Here is a 17,625-nt window from a genome sequence, read left to right as displayed (position 1 = left end):
CTCGTTGAAACGTTTCGACGTCCTCGTTTCTGTGGCGATGCTGTTAAATTATTTTCTGGAGTTTGCATTTGTGACAATTGACAGTAATCTCGACACTTCCAAATTTAAAGCCTGGTTGTGCGGAAGGGTGTGTCGTAATCGTAAAATGTCTCTGTCTTTATACGCAGACTATAACTAGAGGCTCATCAATTTGGTTTACCGATACAACGACATTTCTCAGCTTCTCATTAATTTTGTTACAGTGGGCTCAATGACACTTTGAAATCGATTGATAGCTCCCGCGAGAGATCGTGTCTGCTGACAAATTAGAAGGGGAACTTTTGTTACACTCTCAGACTGCAGTGGTTGTGTGACCATCCGTCTGGCTTTACAATGGTACAGGCAGTGTTAATGGTGTGATCGTTTAATTATTTTTCATACAACAGAAGTTAGCACCTAACGTTCGAGTCCACGTAATGAAAATTAAATTGTATGATTCAGTTACCCTTAATTTATTTAGAACCTTCCATCGGTTCGTCGCACGACGTGTACGAGGTGCGATCGGAAAGTTTCAAGACTGCGCGTATAAAAACCCGTACACTTATCTCAGGTATTAAATTCATCCATCACCCTCGAAGTAGTTCCCCTGGGAGTGAACACAACGATCCCAGCGCCGCTGCCAAGCCTGGAAGCATCCCTGGAAATCTTTCTTTGTCAGCCTGTCAAGCACCATCTGCGATTCTGCCTGAATCTCTTCTATCGTCTCAAATCTCCTTCCCTTTAGCTGAATTTTCATCTTTGGGAAGAGGAAGAAGTCACACGGCGAATAAGGAGGGTGCGGGATGACGGCCATGGTGTTTGAGGCCAAAAACTGCCGAACTTTGAGGGCGGTGTATAATCGTCTTCACTTCGTTGGTTACGTACTCAAGCCTGTACCTACTTCATATCCTCCTCATTCCGCCATTTTAAAAATCTACCTAGATTAAAATTTCAGCCTATTTGGGCATCCTACCATCTGCCATTTTATTCAGATGTTTTATATGGGCTTTGTCTGTGTACAACTAATTTATTCTGTAATGAGTCTACTTTAACTTTTTTCCTAATGTTTTCATTCGTATTATTGACAAAGGCTGACTTATTGTAACGCTGTGTTGGACAGGAATATTTGATATACCCGACGTTTCGGGAGTTGGTTCTACTCCACAGGAGCAGAATATAAAATTACTAATAAGAAATTTCTTATGTTCATTGTAAAGTTCCCTTCGGAGCATCCCGTAAGCGACTTTTTGTGTTCCATTTTTTTAAAGCAAGTAAGTAACAAGTGAGTGTTAAGGAAAAAATAGCCGATTCGTCAAACTCGGCCATTTTAGAAATTTAACTGTTAAGTGAGTTTGTGGTAACTTTGCTGTGGCTGGCTCGTCCTGTCGTATATTTGAAGAGTGAGAACTCTATGATGAATTATTGAAATGCCATTTTGCAGGGACACAGCGAAGTGTTTTTTTTTTAAAAAAAACGCTTTGCGGGGGGGAAACCATGTTTTGTACTCTTTGCATAAAGTTTTTAGAGCGATTAATTCAAGGATATGAGGTGGGGTTGACATGTAGCACGCATGAGGATATTGGAAATATATATTAAATTATTTTTTTTAAAACCAGAAGGGTAAGTCATTTTGAAGTACTCGCCGTTTATGGGGATAATATTAAAATTGATCTGGATGAAAGTACTACATACTGCCAAAAGTAATGAGTCTTAGCGTTGAGTAAAATGCAGGGAATTTCTTGATTTTATAAAGAGACGAGAGGCCATTGGTGAATTTATTCGGCCAGATGAGTCAAAACGATTTTCAAACTGCAGTCTCGTATATAACGTCGCCTATCTGTCTGGTTCAGCTTGCAGTCCGACAGGACTCTATTGCCGCATGAATGCGCTCACCACAACATGGAATTACTGGTCGTTCGATTGATAAAAAAAGTGTTTAAAAATGTGATCATCATCCGGCCGATGTAACGCCTGTTCAAAGACTGCCCGGCAATCATTTGTAAATTTTGTGGTATTCTGATTTTGCGATTATGAAATATTTCTGTGCCCACATTTCACGCTTCTTTACGCACGGTCATTTCAAATTGGAGTCGTCGTTATAATGTGGAATTTTGTGTTTTGTTAACTGCTTCAGATCACAAGTGGTTCACGGCCCAACGCACGATATCTCTGCGGGATTTCGCTCTGTAGTGATATTAAAATTGAAACTACAGCCGTAGACCCTAGTCCTTTCGAACCACAAAGGCGGGAGCTCGACAGGGACTAGTTAATCGAGATCTTAATGATTTCATGTAATTCAGCGTTAAAATTTGCCGAAGCAAAGTTATATATTATATAAGACTTGAGGTTCTCACAGCGGTGAGTATGAAGATTTCTGTCTTCTGGGTTGTTGCGCTGTGTAGTCTGGTCGATGTTAACCAACGTTTCAGAGGTCATACTGCCTCCGTCATCAGGGCATTGAGTATGAAGATTTCTGTCTTCTGGGTTGTTGCGCTGTGTAGTCTGGTCGATGTTAACCAACGTTTCAGAGGTCATACTGTCTCCGTCATCAGGGCATTGAGTATGAAGATTTCTGTCTTCTGGGTTGTTGCGCTGTGTAGTCTGGTCGATGTTTACCAACGTTTCAGAGGTCATACTGCCTCCGTCATCAGGGCATTGAGTATGAAGATTTCTGTCTTCTGGGTTGTTGCGCTGTGTAGTCTGGTCGATGTTAACCAACGTTTCAGAGGTCATACTGTCTCCGTCATCAGGGCATTGAGTATGAAGATTTCTGTCTTCTGGGTTGTTGCGCTGTGTAGTCTGGTCGATGTTAACCAACGTTTCAGAGGTCATACTGCCTCCGTCATCAGGGCATTGAGTATGAAGATTTCTGTCTTCTGGGTTGTTGCGCTGTGTAGTCTGGTCGATGTTAACCAACGTTTCAGAGGTCATACTGTCTCCGTCATCAGGGCATTGAGTATGAAGATTTCTGTCTTCTGGGTTGTTGCGCTGTGTAGTCTGGTCGATGTTTACCAACGTTTCAGAGGTCATACTGCCTCCGTCATCAGGGCATTGAGTATGAAGATTTCTGTCTTCTGGGTTGTTGCGCTGTGTAGTCTGGTCGATGTTAACCAACGTTTCAGAGGTCATACTGTCTCCGTCATCAGGGCATTGAGTATGAAGATTTCTGTCTTCTGGGTTGTTGCGCTGTGTAGTCTGGTCGATGTTAACCAACGTTTCAGAGGTCATACTGCCCTGATGACGGAAATCTTCTTATATATTATACTTATTTCCCTGACGTATTTATAGTTATTCATGTGGTCAGTGAACTTTCTCGGGTGCCATAGCGGTGAATATGGTATCATTTGATATTTTTTTTTTTGGTGGGGGGGTTAAGACACCATGTACACTTGTATGTGGATAGCAAAGTTTCGGAGGAGCTTATTGGCTTCTTCCTGAAACCAGTGGCGTATCCTGCTCTAGAAGTCGGGTGCGGAAATGCGATAATCGATATTATTTAATTCTCCAACTATCGCGCTACAACGCTAAGTCATTTTAACAACGTTGATAACAACAGTGTTTATTTTATACCTCTGCTGTATTACACAGTAAATAATTTATTTTATATTACTTGAAATTCAGTTGTCTGGCGGCGTAGCGCTAACCAGACTGCAGAATTTAGAACTTCCTCGTACCCACCTGCAACTCGACGTGGCTCGGCGTCGTAAGCCAAGAGACCACCTTGTACGTTTTCACCGCCCTGAGAACCTCAGATGTCGTGTAAAATTAATTGTACACTGTAATATTCACGCTTTTAGCGAGGATATGGTAAAATTTAAGATTCGCAACTGAGTGACAGCAATCCTCCTCAGTTTAACTCGACTTTAAAGTCATTACGTATTCAAAACATCACAGACTGTATCGCCGTCGTATACTTAAAGGCGAGCAGGCGGTCACTCTCTACGGTGGTCCGAAATCGAGCCCAGGGCTAGTTCCAGTGGGATTTACGGTGAATAAAGTGGCACTGGGACAGGTTTTTTTTATCAGGTTTCCTTAGTTTTAAATTATCATTCAACCACTGCTTCATATTAATTACATGCAATGTGGGAGACGGGTAATCAACCCTTTATCAGCCCATTTCCAAAGAGACAGACACTCACCCACAGCAAAAACAAGAAACACGCACTCTGTAAATGAATTAGTTGATTTATGTACCTGGACCATGAGAGAAATACCCACGATGCCTTGAGACTTGTCCTCTGCTTCCGACATGTTGTGGTACAGTTCTGCATTAAATCCGTAAAGCTGAATCTGCAACATAAGAAGGAATGTCATGTCAGACACAGTTTTGTACTTAGCTGAACGCAGAGTTTAAAAGAGCTGGTTTTGTTTGGATAGGAAAAGAGTCCTCACATTAATTAATTAGTAACACCTGAGTAATTCAGTGTCTTTGTTAAAGTTCTTGACAGAAGTGTTAATTCAAATTACAGGCAAACAGTGGAAAGGAAGCAACATAGAAAAATTGCAGACAAATACAATACGAACGACAAATAACACAAGAAGAGTGGCCAAATATACAAAATAAGAACACGTCTTTTATAGCCTTTTTGCAGTAATGAACTCCATAATACCGGGTTCACTTTTGCTGTTGATCAAAAGACATTCTGATTTAAGTTAATATCTATCACTCGTTTTTATAGAGCAGGTGGTTAAAAGGAAGATTTATTCTAAACTTCGTAAGTGCTTTAAATCAGTGAAAACTTATGAGCGTACGAAGCCACACGAGAAGATACCCTCAGTTCTGTCAGAGATCCAATGTTTTCAGTGACGTAACATGCTCATAGAGGGAAGCTGCAGCTAGTTGGAGGGATGCAAGGAAGATTTTGAGATAAGGCGGTCCAAAGTGACAGGGAAAAGACGGGGCTTTAGCGCATTGTACTTGGAAAAGAAGGGGTTGTCCCAGTGCCCCAACTGGTAGTGTGTTCCAATGTTTCTACGACTATCAGCAATGCGGAGCTGAAGTTGGGGTACATACTTGTTAATAATTAACTCATGTTTCAGTATAAAACACAAACTACGAAGAGAACGCTGACCTTGTAATCCTGGGGTCTCGGGTTCGATTCCCGGCGGTGCCCGAATTTATAACTTGTGTTGGGCAAGGCCGTGGTCTAGGCAACACGGAGTTTTCCTCCGTGGCATCCCAACAATTACTCCATTCACACACAGAAGAAGGCAATGGCAAACCACTTCTGGATCATCTGCCAAGAACGTATATGAACAGGTCCCAGTCCGAGAAGAGAAAAGGATGGAAGGATCCTGTTCATATGGACCTGTCGTCAGACAGAACACTAAATAAAATAAAATAAAACTATTTATAAATGTACCACCAATTTGCTTTTAGTAATAAATGCCTTTTGATGAACGTTGGACACCAAAATTTTGATTAAACTTATAACTTAGGATGATTCGAAATATGGAACACAACTGTAAAGGTATTAAGTTTCGAAGTGAATAGTAGATCTATTTTCTTTTAATGTATTGTCTGTATTCTGTAGGTGCTGTTGACGTTTCGCTGCGTGAATTGTAGTTGGTTATTATCATGGCGTGATAATTATTTTCCAAAAATTGAAATCTCTATTCGAAAAGGCTTCCTTTAGTTTATGCAATTAGACTAGTAAAAACTATTGATTAATATTAGTGTAATGTACAGATACGTTTGTGAGCATAGATTCCATCTTTGTATTAAATTTGTTGCATATAATTCGAAATACTCGTTGAGACCCTGTGATCGTAATTGTTAATACATGAAAAGGTTTTTCGTTCTAAATTGTTGGCGTGTTTATGTATGTGTGTCCTCAAAGTAATTCGCACGGCTACCACCATCGAATATTTTACTTTGCGCGGCCGGCGAATGTTTTTAAATTATAGAGCAATGTTATCTTCACGAAAGTTCCTTGTTCTCCGAAGATGTATTTCTCTAAAAAGTGTCAGTCCCTTGCATTGATTGGGCCTTGTATTCGACCGTAGAATATCACGTGGCGATTACGATTATATTACTAATGATAGACTTATATCAAATAAAAACTTGAGCTCACTTGCAGTAATACGTGATATTTGGTTTTAGAGTTAACATTTACAAAAAAAAAAAATCGTGATCATATCAGAAGTCTATTCTTATGAAAGCAGGAAAATTCAGTTATGTGGGCGTTTGTGTTTTCCGTGAGTCTTAATTGAAAACCGATGTAAATTAACCACAGATCTTCTAACCTTTACTAACACGCCTCTCAGGCTACAATTTTTGTTTTGTTTGTAGTTCTTCCTAAACGTTCATATTTACCTTTTGGTTTTTGATCGGTTGTTGGTAGCACTGAGCTAATACCGAATGGCACACAAATACAAACACGCGTGGTAGAAGTTCGATTCAAGCCCACGGCCTCAGGGTAGAAGTGATTGTTAGCGTTCAGCTCCAGCGAACACGACCAGCAAGTTGACAGCTAATGGTACTGTGTAATAACACTCAAGTGTTAGTGTGTTATATCTGAATATTTGCTGTTAAAATGACAGACACAAACGGAGGTGTGCGGGGCAGATATATATATATATATATAAATGGCGTTTGCTTCACGCTTGAAGTAACTGAATACTTTATACATAAACCCTCTGAATCTGATTGGCTAACTAATGCACGTGACTGTACAGCCGGTCAATTTGGAGGAAGGTGAAGTAACCTGAGAATTATGGGTAATAAATGCTGTTGAACTTCGTGATTTATGCAGCTGATCTGGTTTTGTTAGGGCGTTGAAAACTGATGAGGTTAGAATGGGCTGGACGTGTAGGTGGAATGTTAGAGACGGTGACGGTACACAGGTGTTTGTGTCTTCAGTTTCATAGGTCTGTGACGTGATATTAAAAGAGTCTGTTTAGGTAATGGCAGTGTATTAAGTGTATGAAATTCTGTTAAAATTGTGGCTACTGACAACCTTTGGTATAGTCTACAGATCAGGAGAAAATCCCTGCTAGGAATTCGATATACGCGCATGCGCAAAGATTTCGCGGTGAGTGACGACCCATCCTAAAAACATTCGTTCTACAACCACTGAACAGACAACAGACGACAGGCTTTCATGTGTTCTAATGGGTACAGCTTTAAGATTACCTCACAGAGGCACAGCGATTTAATCTAGAATATTATCAGAACACATTAGAGGTGCGCTCACTACACGCTACTTTTAACTGCTTGATGTTTTCAGTCTGTGTAGTAGCGTAAAACTCTGACGTGTCACACTTCCCACCAATAGCAGCCCTCTAGTCCACCTGGTAAGAAACATCCCCCTTCACCGCACCAGAACCGAGTTCCCCCCCGCAGGGATTTTCAAGTGACCGATGGACAGTATGTGTTTGTTAGGCGAGCAGAGGACAGCAGTGACAGATTCTTTCTTCTTTGAAGAATTATCATTTAATTAGCAGTTACATTAGTGCCAACAATTAAAAACAGTTGCAGCCGAAGACAGAGTAAGTTGACTTAGCGTCATCATAGAGGCATGGAGTTAAGCTTCACTCACTTACGGGTCGTCGCTGGACGAAGTGTGAGTTACCAGCCTCACCCCAAAGTTTGAACTTTTTAAATGTTATTATTTTATAGGCTAACAACATTTAATGACACGCGTTACAGTACTTAGGGACTTTTGCAAAGAGGGAACGGTATTTGATGTGTTATATGATGAAGTAAATTATTAAAGGCGTGTAGTAGCCTTCTGAACACCCTGTACTTGATCGTATAACACATTATCCGCCGCCAATACGACTGCACTCAGTTATAATAAATGAGCGTGACTTTTTAGTATTTAGGCAATAACATTGATTCTGTTCCAAGGGGACTTTAGCGAACTGCCTTAGTAATTAAGGACGTTTCTGGAGAGTGGTCTGCCTGTAATCGATTCTGCCCATTACATTAATAGAGCAATTTTATGGCCAGAACATAATGATGGTGGCCGTATTAATGAAGAAATTAACAGTAGTTGTGCAGGGGTAGTAAGTGGCCGGCTTAAAATTAAAGAAGACTTAGCTTGTAACAAAATAGTTAACTGTACTAATTTTTAGAAACATAGAAACGTGCCTGATAAAATCATACAAATAATAGGCCTATTAATATGATTTTAGTGGTTGACTCTCAGACCGCCAGCGAGAAAAATTAAGTTTATTTATTGTGGAAAGTATAATTCGCAGTAAAACAAGAGGTGAGAAACTGTAACGTGGTTTTAATATAATTTACATTGCCAACAAATCATAAATAGCTTAATTTTAATATTGTCCTCAAAACTGCGTCTCTTAAGTCGTCACTTATGTTCATGTTTTCTGACTCAAATGTATTAATTCTTTATCTCGTCCATGCGCGTTACATGCTCTGCCCATCTAATCATTAGAACATAGATAATTGTTACTGTTTCGATGACACACTGTCTGTCTACAGGTTTGTCGATCCGCTGCTGTACTTAGGGTGCTCCATTGCAAGATTTTTGCTCTGTGCGCGTGTAAGGTCTTCAGGCTGGAGTGTGTTTGATTCATTCAGGTCAGGACGCTTAGTCATAGACTAACCCACTTACCCGTGTGTTTGTGTGTACGTGGGCAGCTTTATCAAGTCGTGTAACATTGTGTTACTAGGATACCGCTAGGAACATCTCCAGTAGCATTATGTACGGTGTTTATCAACAAATTAATTAGGAAGCAATATCTTTTATGGTTTATTGAATTTATTTATAGTATAATTATGATGGAATTCAATGCATCTTGTATCAGTTTCAGAACTTCAATTGCGATTTGAATTTTTTTCGAGTTCGACTCGTATTTCATGATGGAACGCGTAAATTATAAACGGTTTGATGTGTGGTGTTTAGAAATTGGTGTCTCAAAAATTGTATCTGCCATACATTTCCCTAAAGCGAAATAATGTAGAACAAAAATATTCTGTTTACAACATGCTTTACACAAAGGTTTCCTAATTTAAATGTAAAAATCTGATACACTACGCTTAAAAATCCTTGTTTGCTATATGTCAGGCTAATGACAGTTGGATGAAAAAACCATGGTTATTTTTTTTTTCAAGAGACTGTTTCCGAAAGTTCTAATTTATTCAACATCCTCGAAAATATATTAACGAGAAATTTATCTTCAGAACCAAGTAACAAAGACAACTTTAAGGACAGAAGAATATTTATTTTTAAGAATATTTCAAGTATTTATGTCAGTATGAGTTTATGCACATGTCAAATTCATGCCATAGTCACGTCGATATCAATCGAAGGGATTGCCGTATAGAAGCCTTTGAAATTTTCAACGTCATTCGGTAGTCATTTTTTCGAAAGCATATATCTTCCGAACTGCAGGAATCTGAGTGACCATATTCATGTCAGATTAAGTTTATGCACATGTCAGATTCATGCCATTGTCACGTCGATATCAATCGAAGGGATTGCCGTATAGAAGCCTTTGAAGTTTTGCAGGTAATTCGGTAGTCATTTTTTAGAAAGCATATATCTCCCGATCTGCAGGAATCTGAGTGACCATATTCATGTCAGTTTGAGTTTATGCACATGTCAGGGTCATGTCATAGCCACGTCGATATCAGTCGAAGGGTTTGCCGTATAGAAGACTTTGAAATTTTGAAGGTCATTCGGTAGTCATTTTTTCGAAAGCATATATCTGCCGAACTGCAGGAATCTGAGTGACCATATTCATGTCAGTTTGAGTTTATGCACATGTCAGAGTCATGCCATAGTCACTACGAAATCAGTCGAAGGGTTTGCCGTATAGAAGCCTTAGAAAATTTCAAGGTCATTCGGTAGTCATTTTTTCGAAAGCATATATCTTCCGAACTGGAGGAATCTGAGTGACCATATTCATGTCAGTTTGAGTTTATGCACATGTCAGAGTCATGCCATAGTCACGTCGATATCACTCGAAGGGTTTGCCGTATAGAAGTCTTTGAAATTTTGAAGGTCATTCGGTAGTCATTTCTTCGAAAGCATATATCTTCCGAACTGCAGGTATCTGCGTGACCATATTCATGTCAGTTTGAGTTTATGCACATGTCAGAGTCATGCCATAGTCACGTCGATATCAGCCGAAGGGTTTGCCATATAGAAGCCTTTGAAATATTCAAGGTCATTCGGTAGTCATTTTTTCGAAAGCACATATCTTCCGATCTGCAGGAATGTGAGTGACCATATTCATGTCAGTTTGACTTTATGTACATGTCAGGGTCATGCCATAGTCACGTCTATATCAGTCGAAGGGTTTGCCGTATAGAAGCCTTTGAAATTTTGAAGGTCATTCGGTAGTCATTTTTTCGAAAGCATATATCTTCCGAACTGCAGGAATCTGAGTGACCATATTCATGTCAGTTTGAGTTTATGCACATGTCAGGGTCATGCCATAGTCACGTCGATATCAGTCGAAGGGTTTGCCGTATAGAAGCCTTTGAAATTTTGAAGGTCATTCGGTAGTCATTTTTTCGAAAGCATATATCTTCCGAACTGCAGGTATCTGAGTGACCATATTCATGTCAGTTTGAGTTTATGCACATGTCAGGGTCATGTCATAGCCACGTCGATATCGGTCGAAGGGTTTGCCGTATAGAAGACTTTGAAATTTTGAAGGTCATTCGGTAGTCATTTTTCCGAAAGCATATATCTTCCGAACTGCAGGAATCTGAGTGACCATATTCATGTCAGTTTGAGTTTATGCACATGTCAGGGTCATGCCATAGTCACGTCGATATCAGTCGAAGGGTTTGCCGTATAGAAGCCTTTGAAATTTTCAAATTCATTCGGTAGTCATTTTTTCGAAAGCATATATCTTCCGATCTGCAGGAATCTGAGTGACCATATTCATGTCAGTTTGAGTTTATGCACATGTCAGAGTCATGCCATAGCCACGTCTATATCAGTCGAAGGGTTTGCCGTATAGAAGACTTTGAAATCTTGAAGGTCATTCGGTAGTCATTTTTTCGAAAGCATATATCTTCCGAACTGCAGGTATCTGAGTGACCATATTCATGTCAGTTTGAGTTTATGCACATGTCAGGGTCATGTCATAGCCACGTCGATATCAGTCGACGGGTTTGCCGTATAGACGTCTTTGAAATCTTGAAGGTCATTCGGTAGTCATTTCTTCGAAAGCATATATCTTCCGAACTGCAGGAATCTGAGTGACCATATTCATGTCAGTTTGAGTTTATGCACATGTAAGGGTCATGCCATAGTCACGTCGATATCAGTCGAAGGGTTTGCCGTATAGAAGTCTTTGAAATTTTGAAGGTCATTCGGTAGTCATTTTATTCGAAAGCATATATCTTCCGAACAGCAGGTGTCTGAGTGACCATATTAATGTCAGTTTGAGTTTATGCACATGTCAGGGTCATGCCATAGTCACGTCGATATCAGTCGAAGGGTTTGCCGTATAGAAGCCTTTGAAGTTTTGAAGGTCATTCGGTAGTCATTTTTTCGAAAGCATATATCTTCCGATCTGCAGGAATCTGAGTGACCATATTCATGTCAGTTTGAGTTTATGCACATGTCAGGGTCATGTCATAGCCACGTCGATATCAGTCGAAGGGTTTGCCGTATAGAAGACTTTGAAATTTTGAAGTTCATTCGGTAGTCATTTTTTCGAAAACATATATCTTCCGAACTGCAGGAATCTGAGTGACCATATTCATGTCAGTTTGAGTTTATGCACATGTCAGGGTCATGCCATAGTCACGTCGATATCAGTCGAAGGGTTTGCCGTATAGAAGCCTTTGAAATATTCAAGGTCATTCGGTTGTCATTTTTTCGAAAGCATATATCTTCCGAACTGCAGGAATCTGAGTGACCATATTCATGTCAGTTTGAGTTTATGCACATGTCAGAGTCATGCCATAGTTACGTCGATATCAGTCGAAGGGTTTGCCGTATAGAAGCCTTTGAAATTTTCAAGGTCATTCGGTAGTCATTTTTTCGAAAGCATATATCTTCCGATCTGCAGGAATCTGAGTGACCATATTCATGTCAGTTTGAGTTTATGCACATGTCAGGGTCATGCCATAGTCACGTCGATATCAGTCGAAGGGTTTGCCGTATAGAAGCCTTTGTAGTTTTGAAGGTCATTTGGTAGTCATTTTTTCGAAAGCATATATCTTCCGATCTGCAGGAATGTGAGTGACCATATTCATGTCAGTTTGAGTTTATGCACATGTCAGGGTCATGTCATAGCCACGTCGATATCAGTCGAAGGGTTTGCTGTATAGAAGCCTTTGAAATCTTGAAGGTCATTCGGTAGTCATTTTTTCGAAAGCATATATCTTCCGAACTGCAGGAATCTGAGTGACCATATTCATGTCAGTTTGAGTTTATGCACATGTCAGAGTCATGCCATAGTCACGTCGATATCAGTCGAAGGGTTTGCCGTATAGAAGTCTTTGAAATTTTGAAGGTCATTCGGTAGTCATTTCTTCGAAAGCATATATCTTCCGAACTGCAGGTATCTGAGTGACCATATTCATGTCAGTTTGAGTTTATGCACATGTCAGAGTCATGCCATAGTCACGTCGATATCAGTCGAAGGGTTTGCCGTATAGAAGCCTTTGAAATTTTGAAGGTCATTCGGTAGTCATTTTTTCGAAAGCATATATCTTCCGATCTGCACGAATCAGAGTGACCATATTCATGTCAGTTTGAGTTTATGCACATGTCAGAGTCATGCCATAGTCACGTCGATATCAGTCGAAGGGTTTGCCGTATGGAAGCCTTAGAAAATTTCAAGGTCATTCAGTAGTCATTTTTTCGAAAGCATATATCTTTTGAACTGCAGGAATCTGAGTGACCATATTCATGTCAGTTTGAGTTTATACACATGTCAGGGTCATGCCATAGTCACGTCGATATCAGTCGAAGGGTTTGCCGTGTAGAAGCCTTTGAAATATTCAAGGTCATTCGGTAGTCATTTTTTCGAAAGCACATATCTTCCGATCTGCAGGAATGTGAGTGACCATATTCATGTCAGTTTGAGTTTATGCACATGTCAGAGTCATGCCATAGTCACGTCGATATCAGTCGAAGGGTTTGCCGTATAGAAGCCTTTGAAATTTTCAAGGTCATTCGGTAGTCATTTTTTCGAAAGCATATATCTTCCGATCTGCAGGAATCTGAGTGACCATATTCATGTCAGTTTGAGTTTATGCACATGTCAGGGTCATGCCATAGTCACGTCGATATCAGTCGAAGGGTTTGCCGTATAGAAGCCTTTGTAGTTTTGAAGGTCATTTGGTAGTCATTTTTTCGAAAGCATATATCTTCCGATCTGCAGGAATGTGAGTGACCATATTCATGTCAGTTTGAGTTTATGCACATGTCAGGGTCATGTCATAGCCACGTCGATATCAGTCGAAGGGTTTGCTGTATAGAAGCCTTTGAAATCTTGAAGGTCATTCGGTAGTCATTTTTTCGAAAGCATATATCTTCCGAACTGCAGGAATCTGAGTGACCATATTCATGTCAGTTTGAGTTTATGCACATGTCAGAGTCATGCCATAGTCACGTCGATATCAGTCGAAGGGTTTGCCGTATAGAAGTCTTTGAAATTTTGAAGGTCATTCGGTAGTCATTTCTTCGAAAGCATATATCTTCCGAACTGCAGGTATCTGAGTGACCATATTCATGTCAGTTTGAGTTTATGCACATGTCAGAGTCATGCCATAGTCACGTCGATATCAGTCGAAGGGTTTGCCGTATAGAAGCCTTTGAAATTTTGAAGGTCATTCGGTAGTCATTTTTTCGAAAGCATATATCTTCCGATCTGCACGAATCAGAGTGACCATATTCATGTCAGTTTGAGTTTATGCACATGTCAGAGTCATGCCATAGTCACGTCGATATCAGTCGAAGGGTTTGCCGTATGGAAGCCTTAGAAAATTTCAAGGTCATTCAGTAGTCATTTTTTCGAAAGCATATATCTTTTGAACTGCAGGAATCTGAGTGACCATATTCATGTCAGTTTGAGTTTATACACATGTCAGGGTCATGCCATAGTCACGTCGATATCAGTCGAAGGGTTTGCCGTATAGAAGCCTTTGAAATATTCAAGGTCATTCGGTAGTCATTTTTTCGAAAGCATATATCTTCCGAACTGCAGGAATCTGAGTGACCATATTCATGTCAGTTTGAGTTTATGCACATGTCAGGGTCATGTCATAGCCACGTCGATATCAGTCGAAGGGTTTGCCGTATAGAAGACTTTGAAATTTTGAAGGTCATTCGGTAGTCATTTTTTCGAAAGCATATATCTTCCGAACTGCAGGAATCTGAGTGACCATATTCATTTCAGTTTGAGTTTATGCACATGTCAGAGTCATGCCATAGTCACGTCGATATCAGTCGAAGGGTTTGCCGTATAGAAGCCTTTGAAATATTCAAGGTCATTCGGTAGTCATTTTTTCGAAAGCATATATCTTCCGAACTGCAGGAATCTGAGTGACCATATTCATGTCAGTTTGAGTTTATGCACATGTCAGGGTCATGCCATAGTCACGTCGATATCAGTCGAAGGGTTTGCCGTATAGAAGCCTTTGTAGTTTTGAAGGTCATTTGGTAGTCATTTTTTCGAAAGCATATATCTTCCGATCTGCAGGAATGTGAGTGACCATATTCATGTCAGTTTGAGTTTATGCACATGTCAGGGTCATGTCATAGCCACGTCGATATCAGTCGAAGGGTTTGCTGTATAGAAGCCTTTGAAATCTTGAAGGTCATTCGGTAGTCATTTTTTCGAAAGCATATATCTTCCGAACTGCAGGAATCTGAGTGACCATATTCATGTCAGTTTGAGTTTATGCACATGTCAGAGTCATGCCATAGTCACGTCGATATCAGTCGAAGGGTTTGCCGTATAGAAGTCTTTGAAATTTTGAAGGTCATTCGGTAGTCATTTCTTCGAAAGCATATATCTTCCGAACTGCAGGTATCTGAGTGACCATATTCATGTCAGTTTGAGTTTATGCACATGTCAGAGTCATGCCATAGTCACGTCGATATCAGTCGAAGGGTTTGCCGTATAGAAGCCTTTGAAATTTTGAAGGTCATTCGGTAGTCATTTTTTCGAAAGCATATATCTTCCGATCTGCACGAATCAGAGTGACCATATTCATGTCAGTTTGAGTTTATGCACATGTCAGAGTCATGCCATAGTCACGTCGATATCAGTCGAAGGGTTTGCCGTATGGAAGCCTTAGAAAATTTCAAGGTCATTCAGTAGTCATTTTTTCGAAAGCATATATCTTTTGAACTGCAGGAATCTGAGTGACCATATTCATGTCAGTTTGAGTTTATACACATGTCAGGGTCATGCCATAGTCACGTCGATATCAGTCGAAGGGTTTGCCGTATAGAAGCCTTTGAAATATTCAAGGTCATTCGGTAGTCATTTTTTCGAAAGCATATATCTTCCGAACTGCAGGAATCTGAGTGACCATATTCATGTCAGTTTGAGTTTATGCACATGTCAGGGTCATGTCATAGCCACGTCGATATCAGTCGAAGGGTTTGCCGTATAGAAGACTTTGAAATTTTGAAGGTCATTCGGTAGTCATTTTTTCGAAAGCATATATCTTCCGAACTGCAGGAATCTGAGTGACCATATTCATTTCAGTTTGAGTTTATGCACATGTCAGAGTCATGCCATAGTCACGTCGATATCAGTCGAAGGGTTTGCCGTATAGAAGCCTTTGAAATATTCAAGGTCATTCGGTAGTCATTTTTTCGAAAGCATATATCTTCCGAACTGCAGGAATCTGAGTGACCATATTCATGTCAGTTTGAGTTTATGCACATGTCAGAGTCATGCCATAGTCACGTCGATATCAGTCGAAGGGTTTGCCGTAAGAAGTCTTTGAAATTTTGAAGGTCATTAGGTAGTCATTTCTTCGAAAGCATATATCTTCCGAACTGCAGGTATCTGCGTGACCATATTCATGTCAGTTTGAGTTTATGCACATGTCAGAGTCATGCCATAGTCACGTCGATATCAGTCGAAGGGTTTGCCGTATAGAAGCCTTTGAAATCTTGAAGGTCATTCGGTAGTCATTTTTTCGAAAGCACATATCTTCCGATCTGCAGGAATGTGAGTGACCATATTCATGTCAGTTTGACTTCATGCACATGTCAGGGTCATGCCATAGTCACGTCGATATCAGTCGAAGGGTTTGCCGTATAGAAGCCTTTGAAATTTTCAAATTCATTCGGTAGTCATTTTTTCGAAAGCATATATCTTCCGAACTGCAGGAATCTGAGTGACCATATTCATGTCAGTTTGAGTTTATGCACATGTCAGGGTCATACCATAGTCACGTCGATATGAGTCGAAGGGTTTGCCGTATAGAAGCCTTTGAAATTTTGAAGGTCATTCGGTAGTCATTTTTTCGAAAGCATATATCTTGCGAACTGCAGGTATCTGAGTGACCATATTCATGTCAGTTTGAGTTTATGCACATGTCAGGGTCATGTCATAGCCACGTCGATATCGGTCGAAGGGTTTGCCGTATAGAAGACTTTGAAATTTTGAAGGTCATTCGGTAGTCATTTTTCCGAAAGCATATATCTTCCGAACTGCAGGAATCTGAGTGACCATATTCATGTCAGTTTGAGTTTATGCACATATCAGGGTCATGCCATAGTCACGTCGATATCAGTCGAAGGGTTTGCCGTATAGAAGCCTTAGAAAATTTCAATTTCATTCAGTAGTCATTTTTTCGAAAGCATATATCTTCCGATCTGCAGGAATCTGAGTGACCATATTCATGTCAGTTTGAGTTTATGCACATGTCAGAGTCATGCCATAGCCACGTCTATATCAGTCGAAGGGTTTGCCGTATAGAAGACTTTGAAATCTTGAAGGTCATTCGGTAGTCATTTTTTCGAAAGCATATATCTTCCGAACTGCAGGAATCTGAGTGACCATATTCATGTCAGTTTGAGTTTATGCACATGCCAGAGTCATGCCATAGTCACGTCGATATCAGTCGAAGGGTTTGCCGTATAGAAGCCTTAGAAAATTTCAATTTCATTCAGTAGTCATTTTTTCGAAAGCATATATCTTCCGAACTGCAGGAATGTGAGTGACCATATTCATGTCAGTTTGAGTTTATACACATCTCAGGGTCATGCCATAGTCACGTCGATATCAGTCGAAGGGTTTGCCGTATAGAAGTCTTTGAAATTTTGAAGGTCATTCGGTAGTCATTTTATTCGAAAGCATATATCTTCCGAACAGCAGGTATCTGAGTGACCATATTCATGTCAGTTTGAGTTTATGCACATGTCAGGGTCATGCCATAGTCACGTCGATATCAGTCGAAGGGTTTGCCGTATAGAAGCCTTTGAAATATTCAAGGTCATTCGGTAGTCATTTTTTCGAAAGCATATATCTTCCGAACTGCAGGAATCTGAGTGACCATATTCATGTCAGTTTGAGTTTATGCACATGTCAGAGTCATGCCATAGTCACGTCGATATCAGTCGAAGGGTTTGCCGTATAGAAGTCTTTGAAATTTTGAAGGTCATTCGGTAGTCATTTTTTCGAAAGCATATATCTTCCGAA

General features: G+C 40.1%; 2 protein-coding genes across 2 annotated transcripts in view; one reads left to right on the top strand and one right to left on the bottom strand.

Moving 5' to 3' along the window:
* LOC110837456 (uncharacterized) overlaps positions 1–17,625 on the top strand; it is a 516,015-nt gene that overhangs the window by 159,614 nt on the left and 338,776 nt on the right. The window lies entirely within an intron of this gene.
* Positions 1–17,625, bottom strand: part of CARPA (Carbonic anhydrase-related protein A) — a 279,269-nt gene that overhangs the window by 61,000 nt on the left and 200,644 nt on the right. Inside the window, exon 5 of the mRNA XM_087343739.1 lies at positions 4,213–4,308. Within this exon, the coding sequence (XP_087199865.1) occupies positions 4,213–4,308 (96 nt within the window). The remainder of the gene's footprint in view (positions 1–4,212; positions 4,309–17,625) is intronic.

This window comes from Zootermopsis nevadensis, unplaced genomic scaffold (assembly GCF_977971745.1).
Source record: "Zootermopsis nevadensis isolate Lab colony 2312 unplaced genomic scaffold, Znev_1.0 Znev_ptg000006l, whole genome shotgun sequence".
NCBI lineage: Eukaryota > Metazoa > Arthropoda > Insecta > Blattodea > Termopsidae > Zootermopsis > Zootermopsis nevadensis.
This window is presented reverse-complemented; position numbering and strand designations above follow the sequence as displayed.